The 12,196-nt window shown below is 42.8% G+C and overlaps 1 protein-coding gene across 1 annotated transcript; it reads left to right on the top strand.

Annotated features, from left to right (window-relative positions):
* Positions 1–1,358: 1,358 nt before the first annotated feature.
* Positions 1,359–11,081, top strand: LOC117935007 (FERM domain-containing protein 7). The gene is made up of 12 exons (XM_034857093.1): positions 1,359–1,538; positions 5,367–5,471; positions 5,555–5,597; positions 5,817–5,895; positions 6,026–6,123; positions 6,565–6,679; positions 7,559–7,706; positions 8,120–8,215; positions 8,314–8,477; positions 9,133–9,201; positions 9,502–9,574; positions 9,853–11,081. The coding sequence occupies exons 1-12, from the start codon at positions 1,410–1,412 to the stop codon at positions 11,041–11,043; spliced, it is 2,310 nt and encodes a 769-aa protein (XP_034712984.1). The 5' UTR covers positions 1,359–1,409; the 3' UTR covers positions 11,044–11,081.
* Positions 11,082–12,196: the final 1,115 nt, after the last annotated feature.

Genomic DNA, 12,196 nt, shown 5'->3' with positions numbered 1-12,196 from the left:
AGTCATCATATCTGGACATTACTGCTATTTGGTCTTCTGGTTGCCAATAAAGTTAAATATAATATAATGCAGCCGCCACTTCTGGTTGTATGTTATAATATTTGTGTGTGAGTTTGTATGTATGTGTGTCAGTCATAGAAACAGACAAAGAAAATGCCTTGACCAACATTTTGTGTGTCTCTCTCACTAAGTCTCTCTCACTCACACACACACACACACAGACACACACACACACACACACACACACACACACACTAAGTGCTCAGTCCATGCTGGAGGCAAATGAAGGCATAGCACTACTACCCTACTTTAGGACAGGTCCGTCCTCTAAAAGCGTCCAGCCACCGTGAAATTCATATTATTTCCATGGAGGAAACACACACACACACACACACACACACACACACACACACACACACACACACACAGACACAGAGTGTGTAGCATCATCTCTGTGCTCTGAACATGCTTGTTTATGACAAAAACATGAGAAGAAAAGATCATCACATCTAACCAGACTTAATGCAAAAATCACCAGATTTAAAGATAAATACACACATCCATGCATTTGTCTGGTTGTTTCTTCCTGTGGATGTTTGAACTTCACTGTGCAGAAGGATTTCTGTGCGGCGTTTGACACTAGATGTCTGTTTACACATTCATCTGCTGCAGGAGGAAAGTTTCCCTGTGCTCACCACGTTAAATCTCACGTGGACGTACGAGCGGTCAGTCATCCAAAACCATAGCTGACATACATTATGTATTCAATTTCATAAAAATGATTCCTAACAATGTAATTGAAATTTTTGTAGAGAAAAGAAACCTAAATTGACATTAACTAGACATATTATTCCAAGCCCAGTATTTTTTTATGAATGCTCAAACTCCCTAAAAGTTTAAGTACCATAAAGTGTATTTAAGGGAGCAAAGACTTGATAAAATCCAGCTGCAACATTAAAGCCAAGAACATATTAATTACATATTAATTACATATTTGATAAACATAGCCGTTATAGCCGTTGTTATTCCAAATGGATCATTGAAAGTTTTACTTTTGGCACTTTAATGTTGATGCGGATACTTTTGTAGTTTTAAATGCAGTAGGCTACTTTTACTTGTTTCTACACTGTAGCCTAGTATTGCTACTTTTACTTTCAGTGTCTGGAAGCAACGTCAGCGTGTCATCACGCATCTGGAGAGCGCGCGCTCCAGCGGCAGCGACGGAGAGGATGAGGAGCGCGCGGAGCCGTCGTGCCGCTGGGACTTTTGGGAGATAGCCTACTCTCAGGATGATGGATATTTCGGGTGGTTTGGGTTGTTGTTGTTGTTGTCCTAAATTGTCCTGAGACACACACACACACACACACACACACACAGAGAGGGAGAGAGCGCGCGAGAGAGAGAGAGAGATGGGAGACGATCACCCGCGGACCCGGAGACTCGGGAGTCTCACGACCAAGTCCCGGGTCTCCAAGGAGACGAAGCTCCGACTGCGCGTGGTCTTTCTGGATGACAGCGAGCGCACGTTCGAGGTGGAGGTACGTTTGTCATCAATTGAAATAGTCGAATAGTAGACTTTAGGAAAGTAACGTAGGCGGTTTTATTTTACTGCACACGTGCATCCCTCTCTTGTTGATGACTATAACATGTATGATGCGTTCAATGTATGTCACATTGTTCTCTAAGTCCTGCTTTCACACGTGGATATATTTTTTTACCTTCTTCTTCTTTTTTTAGATTCATTTTCTCTCATTTTGTGAGATTTTATTTCTGTCCTTCCTGTAAAACATGAAAGAAACTTTATTTCCACACTCCATGTTTAGACTGGATTCAGGATTTGTAACTATAATAAACCATATTCATACTATATGATATATTTATATCATTTTGCATACCAGTGTACATTTCCACAATGAAATCAAATATGGTCTAGCCTATAAGACACTGTGAGGACCAGTGGTAGGCAGCCTACTTTAACTGCTACTTTACACGTCTTCTCCACTACATACCAGAGCTAAATATTGTACTTTTTACACTATTATTATCCAATAACTTCATACTTTTAGGAGTCATGACTGCGGCCTGGGCCCTCCTGCTCGTTAAACCTCTGGGCCTCACCCACCCTCACATTCCTTTACAGTGTTGTTGTCCTTATTGGACAATCAGAGACAGAAGACACTATAAAACGGAGATTAAAGAGACACAAAACTGAGGTTTATGGTCTCCTACCAATAAAAGACAGCTTTTCTTGTTTATGTCCCCTGGAATGTCTCTGTCTCTGCCGAACATTGATCAGTTTCCATTCACTCGTAGTCTCACTACAGAGGTCATGACTAAAGAGTTGAATCAATGCTTCAGTATAAGCGTTACAAAATATAGTCATAGTATATGTTGAAGGCTTTTTGTTCTAGACTGCAATAGATTGTTCGGGACAGACAGAAATATAGAGGATTGCATTTTTTATTAAAATATTAGTCTACATTTCTATCCTAAATATGAAGAGTTTGAATGAGTCAGACGTGAACAGCTATGAAAAGGTAACACTCTGCTGTCTATGAACCACCATGTGATCCACTCTCCAGCTGCAGAAAAGCAGAGTGACGGGTTTCCAACATGGTGACGCCGCCTGGGAGGCAGTAAAACAATCTAAAAAGGGACTTTCACTGTGTGTGTGTGTGTGTGTGTGTGTGTGTGTGTGTGTCACTTGCAGTATTGTGTTAGTAAAGTAGCTCCCATTTTCCACGGCCATGCTTTTTCTGTCAGTTTCCCAGCGGCCTCCGGGACGTTAGTAGCATCTTTAAAAGAGGAGGAGGGGTAGGAAGAAGGATGGAAGAAGAAACAATTACAGAAAGAAAGATGGATGGATGGATGGATGGATGGATGGATGGGTCTGTACTCCCCTGAAAAATGCCAACATAAGTCATTTGTTTAACAGCATTTACAACACATATTTATGTTTTTTGTGGCGGCGCCCTCAAGTGCCCGTAGTAATTATTGGCATAATCAAAGCAGGAAGTAAGGTGATGAAGTGTAAAAGCCGAGGGGGTGAGCCGAGCCTCTCTAAGCAGAGCTGCTATGGTGCCATTTGGATGCTAATTAGCCATCACCCGCCGTTAGCATCCCGTTGATTGCTTTTCATTTTCACGTCACTTTGACAGTGAATAACTGTACATCTGAAGCGTTTAAAGACTCTATTTGTCCATTGTTATTTTCTAAAGAAACATAACAATGTATAAAAGGCTTCATTACCTTGTAGCTCACGTTATGGCTCCGTAGCACACGTTTTTTATAAAAAGGCTAACGGGCAAACAATTGTGTCATTACCACTGTCGAACAGTAGAAGAATTACCGTAAAGTACATGAGAAGCTCGAAGACAGTTTGGACTTCCATCAGCTGTTTAGGTTTAATTACTAATGTTAACTCGCATGTTAGTTAGCATTTATTAGCCTGCGCCTATGTTATCTCCTAACATATAGCTACGTTCTCCATCTCTGCTAATTGGGAAGGATTCTCTTGCACAGCTACCAGAAGACTTACAACTTTCAGACACGTTGCCCACAGAAACCATTCACACACTGGCTGAGGCTGCCATACAAGATCATCTTCAGATGAACATTCATACTCTTTTACACAACAATCCTTTGATACTACATCAGATTTGAACCCAAACCACCACATTTTTCTAAAGAAGTAGCCTACCATTGGTGCCAAAACCTTACCAAACTGACTGCTTCACAACATTAACGCCATGTTAATAACAGTTTTCTGGTTTAGATAAGAGGAAGGAACACACTCCTGGGGGACGTATTAAAGGGTAGGAATAAATCACAGATAGCCTTGTATGTTTAAAGGACTTTTTGGGATGGATGGATGGATGGATGGATGTATAATACCCACCCTGTGATAAGTATAGAGTATCTGGTAAAGTGTGTGTGTGTGACAGACCAAACCCACACTACAACCATAAAATAGGTTTAAGGTTGTGTGTAAGTAAAACAGAGAAAGAGAGAGAGAGAGAGAGAGAGAGAGAGAGAGAGAGAGAGAGAGAGAGAGAGAGAGAGAGAGAGAGAGAGAGAGAGAGAGAGATGCCTTCAGGGCAATACCCCAATTAATGATCAGACGAGATGTGAAGGAAGAGAAAAGATGGATGCATGAATGACTGACCAGAGGAATGGTCGATAGACCGTAAAGTCAAGTTTTCTCACATTTAGTTTATGGAAACATACGCTTAGTAGGCTACTTATGATTTTGGGAATAGTAAAATAGATTGAAACCACAAAAAAAGACATTAAATGTGAAATTAGAAAGTTCCTACACTGGCATCAATTCTGTCTTTAAAAACCTTTCGACTCACTAAAATAAAACAGATCTTTCCGATTTCTATATTTCATAAGATGAAGCCTCATTTGAATATGCAAAGGTAACATTTCAAAAAATGTGTAATACATTAAACATAAAATAATTGTCTTAATGTAAGTAATCAACCGGGGGAATTGTCATGATGATACGCATTAGTGAAATGATTTTACATTTAAGGAAAGCTGTATTTCGTTGTTGTTTTCCAGCACATGTGAATGCTGCACAGGTGAGTTTCGAGTCAGCATTAGACGGTAAAGTTGCATTCCACTCAATTTTACTCTGTTCTGCTCTATTGAAACTAACTCTGCTCTGTTGTTCTGCAGGTGGCCTCTTGTTTCAGTAATCATTGGTTGGGCCTCTGTTCTCTTCATAATTGGTTACAGCTGCTATGTCGTTCTTCTACCCCCCCCACCCCCTCTCTTTCTCATGACAAGTTAATGAGGGGCGTCCAGTGACCCCCTCCAGGGCGCTAAATGCTGGCTAGCAGACAACAAACACTAAAAAAAACCTTGTGTCGTGGTGCACAAACATCTTGATAATTAGAGGGATGACAGCGAAGAAGAAAGAGAGAGAGAGGAATGGGAGGAGGAAGAAAAGGAAAGAGATTAAAGAAGAGAAAAGACAAAGCCTGAAGAAGAGAAAAGGATGAGATGAGGGGGGGGGGACATGATGGTAACCTGATTAAAAAGTATGCCGGTATGTTAACACTGACTACACAACTAGATATTGTATCAGAATTACAAGAGTTGCAAAAACAGCAACAAGAATCACACAAAAAATGACAAAAATATATAAAGATATTATTGGGCAGGAGTCAAAGTGAGCTTTCTACCCCAAGACTCAGAGTTCATATGACCTACAACTGAGAAGAAACTCTTCTTATGCAGAGGGAACTTAGTAATCTGGGGTCCCCTGAGTGTCCCCGGACTCCAGTTTTAAGAGCGTCTCAATTAAAAAACCCAATTATCCCTCTCACTCTCTTACACCATCTTTAATTCTCTCTCAGCAAAAGGTTTTAGGAGGAGACTTCTTCAACAAAGTGTGTGGTCATCTGAAGCTGCTGGAGAAGGAGTACTTTGGACTGGAGTTCAGACACCACGGCGGCAGCTACGTAAGAAGATCAAAAATCACACAAACACGCACACAAACAGAATATTTCTGGATAATTTGCCATATAATGTCTTTTCGTTGCAGGTGTGGTTGGAGCTGCTGAAGCCGCTGGCCAAACAGATTACATGTAAGTGCTCTTATTTTGAAATTAAGCAAAAATAAGTAGAGAGTCGAAACTATGATTTGCATCCACATGACTTTATAGATGTGCAGTAGCATGACGTAGGTGTGTTAGAAAACCTCCCAGCATGCACTGGGGCAATGCCATTATGTTTCCGTCAGCTCTATGGGCGCAGTTAGCGAGCCGTTAGATACTTCTTTTTATTTTCTCCTCTCTCTCTGTCAGACACCAGCGATCTGTTCTTCAGGTTTATAGTCAAGTTCTTTCCACCAGATCCTGGACAACTGAAGAGAAGCCTCACCAGGTAACACTGTCCTCTGATAGGATCCAGATTTTATCAAAAATTGTTATGTAATCATAGTTTGTCATTCATGCTTCCTTCTGTGTTTTGTGTGTGTGTGTGTGTGTGTGTGTGTTTGTGTGTGTGTGTGTAGATATCTTTTTGCCTTACAGATAAAGCAGGACTTGTGTAACGGCAGTCTGACCTGTAATGACAACAGCGCCGCCCTGCTGGTCTCTCACATACTGCAGTGTAAGCATTCAAATATTGCACAGGTGCTAAAGGTCCCATGGCATGGTGCTCTTTGGATCCTTTTAGACCTTAGTGGTCCCCTAAAACTGTATCTGAAGTCTCTTTTATATAGACCTTAGTGGTCCCCTAATGCTGTATCTGAAGTCTTTTATATAGACCTTAGTGGTCCCCTAATACTGTATCTGAAGTCTCTTTTATATAGACCTTAGTGGTCCCTAATACTGTATCTGAAGTCTCTTTTATATAGACCTTAGTGGTCCCCTAAAACTGTATCTGAAGTCTCTTTTATGTAGACCTTAGTGGTCCCCCATTACTGTATCTGAAGTCTCTTTTATAGAAACCTTAGTGGTCCCCTAAAACTGTATCTGAAGTCTCTTTTATATAGACCTTAGTGGTCCCCTAATTTTTATGTGTGTGTGTGTGTGTGTGTGTGTGTTGCAGCAGAACTAGGGGACTACGACGAGGAGCTGGACTGTCACCATTTAGAGATGAAGCAGTACGTCCCCAACCAGGAATATCTAGACCACAAGATCATGAAGCTTCACAGGAAACACAGGTACACGTGTTGACGTTTTCTCTGTGGATCTGTTGATTTTCACCCCAAAGACACCAAAAGGGAGTAAACGCATCTTAAAGCCTGCAAAACGTTACATCTATCACACCCAACGTTGTTTATTATATGCAATGGCATGAACTACACCCTTGGAAAACTTGATTACTTTCGCTACATCTAGGATAGTAAACTAGGTTTTGGTTGTGTATTTAAAAGCCTGAAAACTAACTAGTCTCCTGAAGGTAAGGGTCTGAGGTCTACCTGGCGTCATCCAACGTCGGGCAGACTGCTTCTCAGAATTTGTGAGCCGGTGCAGCATCAGATGGCGTTGCCACTCAGTGTGAATCAACTTTATTGTCAATTCTGCAATGTGTGCCAGACATCCAGAGGAATCGGAAATAAGTTTCATTCCAACCCTCGGTGCAATATGTACAAAAGATAAGTAATATATTCAATAAATAAAATTCTAAATTGTACAAGAGTACGGCCAGCCCAAATGGTATAAATACCTACTGAAACTATAAGAAATTTAATATGAAATGAGAGTGAAAAAGTGTTGCTGAGAGTCTTATAAAGTGGCCGGTGCTGTTCCTGATGGGGGTTGGTGGGGGTTCAGAGTCCAGACTTCTTGGGGGGCAGAGGGGAGGGACAGTTAACACTTCATTTGTTTGACGTCAAAAACGAAACCATGACGTTAACACAAACTCGGTGGGGTCACGTGACGTCAAAGTCAGAAAGCACAGTCCTCTTTAGCTTTATCTGACTCAGCTTTTCCACCGCGATGTGTCCATCAAGTCTGCGGCCAATAGACTAAGAGCTGGGTTATGACGTGACACATAGCCCGCCCCTTTTCATTCAGTCCCTTTCTCTCTCTCTCTGAAGGGGTATGTCTCCTGGAGAGTCTGACATCCAACTGCTGGAGGTGGCGAGGAAGCTGGACATGTACAGCATCCGGCCTCACCCCGCTCACGACGGGGAGGGGATGAGGATCAACCTGGCTGTGACACACTCTGGAGTACTGGTCTTTCAGGTATGTGGTTCCTGGTCTAAAAGACGCTTTCATAAGGGTTAACCATCCACAAAGCTGGGAACTAAAAGTACCACTGGTGACACCTCTCTACTCCAGCAGGAGGTGCTGTTTCAGCCATAGTAGCAGTTAAGCTGTAGGGATGGCAGTCTGTTGGTCCAGAGTGAGATATCTCAACAAATATTGGGTGGTTTGCCATGACATTTGGTACACACATTCAGTGTTTCCATAGGATTAACCCCAAATACTTTTGTGACCCTTGGTGCTAAGTGCCACCAACAAGTCCAAAAGTCCACATACCTTCATCTCAAATAAATAAATGTTGAAAATGTTGCACATTAAAAGCTGAGTGTGTTATGTCCATCATCTTGCACAAAAGGACACATCAATAGATTGTTTTTGTCTGTGCTTTCTAGGGGAACACTAAAATCAACACGTTCAGCTGGGCGAAGATCCGCAAGCTGAGCTTCAAGCGCAAACATTTCCTCATCAAACTACACGACAAAGTTGGGGTGAGGATCCTTGGATGGGTGGACTGGAAGTTGTGCGACTGCATTTGTACAGTACAGATATTGTATGTGTTTATTAATGCAAGTGTTTGTCCATTCAGCCGTTGTGTAAGGACACACTAGAGTTCTGCATGGCCAGTCGAGATGTGTGTAAGTCCTTCTGGAAGATGTGTGTAGAGTACCACGCCTTCTTCAGGCTGGCAGAGGAACCGAAGACAATACAAAAAAAACTGCTGTCCTGTAAAGGCTCCAGGTTTAGATACAGGTACTGTGGTGTTATAAAAGGTACACTTGGATTCAATTTGGATTTAAAGTGCTCATATTATGCTCATTTACCGGATCATAATAGGGTTTAGAGGTTGTGCCAGAATAGGTTTACATTTTTTTTTTAAACATCTTGTTTTTGTTGTCCTGCACATTGCTGCAGCTCCTCTTGTCACCCGGTGTGTTGAGCTCTCTGTTTTAGCTAGGCAAGGACTACTAGCCAAAAAGCATAATATGAGCACTTTAAATCTTACCAATTAGTTTTTTTTCTTCTAGTCTCTCTAGTTTCAAATGTAGTCTGTTTTGTTGTTGAAACATGTTGAACTGATGTTCAAAACGTACAGTTTGGGACACGGGGAACAACCTTTGGGTCTGTTTATGTCTTTCCCTTGACTAAGTCTTTACGTCATTAAGGTGTCAAGTCACTGTAACGGTATTTCATTATCTCAACACTAATAGTACTTTGTAAATAGTACTCTGTGCAACAACCAAAAGTCTAATCTAATCTAAGTAATCCTCTATTGCCTGAAACTGAGTAGTATAGTTTTTCTGTATTTAATTTGGGGAGAGCTTTGTACGGGAAACTTTACAACAAGCTTAAAAGGAACAATGATGAAGATATACTTTTTTTATGCGTTATTTATGTCGTGGGGCAGCGGACGGACGCAGAAGCAGCTGCTGGAGTGTATGGGATCAGGGGAGAAGAAGCCTTCACACTTTGAGAGGTGAGAATAAACTCATCGGCACAAGTCAAACGTATCAAGGTATACACACTGATTACGATGCAAGAATCGACACTTTCGGTGGAAAGGCGCAAACCGATCCACCAACCGATCCACCAACAACTACCACAGGAGCTTTACTACCACTGTATATTTTAGCCATTTAGAAAACAGATACAATAAACCTCAAATCCCTGATCACCTTCCTTTGGAGGTCTACGGTCAACTATATTAAAAGGAACATTTGGAAAAGGAATAAAAACAAGAGCTAACAACCTTTTTGTCTCCTTGCTCTTCATCCAGAATCTACGGTCAGTCAGACCGCGATCGACAGTGCCGCTCCTCCCCCGATCTCCTCACGGACGTCTCCAAAGAGGTAATAAAAGCTATGCATGCAATAATGTACATAAGAAGTATCGATCAATTAGCTAAAATAACCGTTAAGTTGAATATTAGCCAGTTAGGGTATTGTCGAGTTGGTTTTACATTTAGGAAATTGAATATCTTTTTTGGTTTTGGACCGTTGGTTGGACAAAACGGTCAAGGACTTTTTAGCTCCGGGATATATTGATTGGTATCTTTCTTCAGTTTTCTGATACTTTAGTCATTGATAATGTCAATAAGTTGTTATGTTTGTGTGTCTTACCTCCTCAGATGTACGAAGACTCCCACCTGTTCACCCGGTCAGGTCATGCCTCGGCGGTCTGCAGTCAGGATGAGGTGGAGCCTCATCATCGAGGCGTAGACAACGCCAAAATCTGTGGAGGAGGGGCTAAACGTAGCCAATCATCCGTCACTTCTCTTTCTCAATCATGTCTACACCAATCAACCCCCTCGCCCAAGATAAGATCTGCCTCCATAACTGTGATGGAGGACATGAGGGGCGGACGTATCGGGATGCAACGCCAAGCCCAGAGGCTAGCCGGTGTCTATGGAAACCGCTCTCGGCGTCGGCCCAATCCTCAGCCACACCCTGACGCCGCTCAGCAGCTGGTTCTTCTCTACCCAAACAGCCCTGCCTACCAGTATCACCCAATCCTCCCAACGTTCCCATTAGCGGGTTCCTCGCCTCTCAACCGACACCCCTACTTGACAGACTACGTTGCCGTTTCCTCACTGGAGCGTTTCCCGCAGGTAAGGAGGCAGGAGTATGTGAGGATGGAAGGCATATCGCGGACGCCTTTCTATCCGCTGAGATACGATTCGCCACCGATCTCGCCAATGAGGAGGAACCTCCACCCCACCGGGTCAGGCGGGCATGGATTGGCTCGGGTCTACCAGCCTGGAAGCAACGGCGCGAGGCTCCTGTGCGTTGGACATACGGAGGCGGGGCATTACAGCGATGACTCCAACTTCCTCCCGGGGCTCCCTCGCCGCGTTGCTAACCAACCAAATGTCAAGTTTAACCTCTCAAGGAGTTCTAAACCCGCCTTTAACCCCGCCTCTGAGTTCCGTCCCCTTGGTTACTACCCCCACCTGACACGCCCCTCCAGACCCACCTACCTCCCTCTAAACTCCTCCCCTCTGCCCAATCGACCCACCTCGCTATGCATGATCGGAGGAACCACAAGAAGCTACAGCGACTCAGACCCGGAGGTTTTCTATCCATATTACTGCCCACCACCCCCGAAGGGGAAATTGGTACGGTCTGCTGGACTAGCCAGGATGAGGTTCTCCTCCGGGAGCCTCCAATTGGACGAGGAGGAGGAGGAGGAGGAGGAAGAAGAGGATGGAGTAGCGAAGGAGAAAGCAAAAAATGTGTTGAGAGGCGAAGAAGAGAAGAAAGAAAAGACAGGAGGAGATGGGACTAAAGGTGCTGCAAAGATTACGGAAGTCACATTGTGAAAACTCGCAGGAAGCGTTATAAAATTTAAAAAAAAACATCCACTACAGACTGTAGAATAAAGACAATTGTAATAAATGTGATGGCTTCATATATAGGAGAAGTGCATTGTTTACTGTGTGTACTGGCAGTTGAATTGTACAGTTTTTGCCTTGTTTTAGTAAAAACCTCCCCTTCTTTGGTAGCCACATTATGGGTACAAGCTAGCAAATTAGGGGGGTTATTACTACGTGTCAAAATGATATCTATGTACTGTCACGGCATAACCACAACCCTAGGAAAACTTGGTACCATGGTCTAGGAGCTTCCAAGATTTGGTCACTTGTGCATTTGAATCTAAAAAGCTGTAGGCCTACACTCAGGTTGCCAGGCAACAGGTGGTCTATATCCACAACGGTCCACTTCCAGGATTGCTCCGTTACAGCTGGAAACTCCACCGAATGACTGGCCGGATGTTTGTTTCCATCCACTTTCTTTGTGTTGGAGTTTTGAGGACTCTGGTTAGCTGCTGCTCAGATCTCTGCAGGGTAAATCCAGACAGCTAGCTAGGCTACCTGTCCAATCTGAGTTTTCTGATGCACGACTAAAACACTGAAACGTACACATGTTCCACCAAAACAAGTTCCTTCACAAGGCAATTTTGCAACGGCACAGTGGCTCCGACCGGCGCCGACCGACAATTACCATTGGCTTAAAAGACATGCCAATAAACAAGAGCACAAGAGCAACAAGAGCCTGGCAACCAATCGGCAGATTGTGCCGTGACAGTAACCGCCCTAGCTGACCATCAAAAGGTCCAACAATGTGTTGTAGACTGGGCTTTAGCAACTGACCTGGTTACAGTTTCGTACACCTTTTAAGACTTCAATATCTTGTCGGTGTGATGCCTACGTGGGTTTGGAAAACTTATTGGATAACTTTCTGGGTGGTAGAATTCTGTAGAGAAATGTGAAGATTTATAATGTGTCAATAAAAGGATTATACAAGGAGGAGAAGATTTACAAATTAAATTCATCCGATATTTACTCTACAATTTATCATATTGTTGTTTTTTTTGTAATCAAAGCAATCAGATCATTTCCAATTCTTTAACCCTCATGTTGTCCTCAGGTCAAATTTGACGCTTTTTTTAGTTTTTTCATCACAAAAAGTGAG

The sequence above is a fragment of the Etheostoma cragini genome, chromosome 19 (assembly GCF_013103735.1).
Source record: "Etheostoma cragini isolate CJK2018 chromosome 19, CSU_Ecrag_1.0, whole genome shotgun sequence".
NCBI lineage: Eukaryota > Metazoa > Chordata > Actinopteri > Perciformes > Percidae > Etheostoma > Etheostoma cragini.
The sequence above is the reverse complement of the archived record's forward strand: the minus strand, read 5'-3'. Positions and strand labels throughout refer to the sequence as shown.

Coding starts and splice junctions, on each gene's coding strand:
- LOC117935007 (XM_034857093.1), top strand. CDS start 1,410: ATGGGAGACGATCACCCGCGGACCCGGAGACTCGGGAGTCTCACGACC. Junction 1,539..5,366: donor AGCGCACGTTCGAGGTGGAG/GTACGTTTGTCA, acceptor ATTCTCTCTCAG/CAAAAGGTTTTAGGAGGAGA. Junction 5,472..5,554: donor GACACCACGGCGGCAGCTAC/GTAAGAAGATCA, acceptor TTTTCGTTGCAG/GTGTGGTTGGAGCTGCTGAA.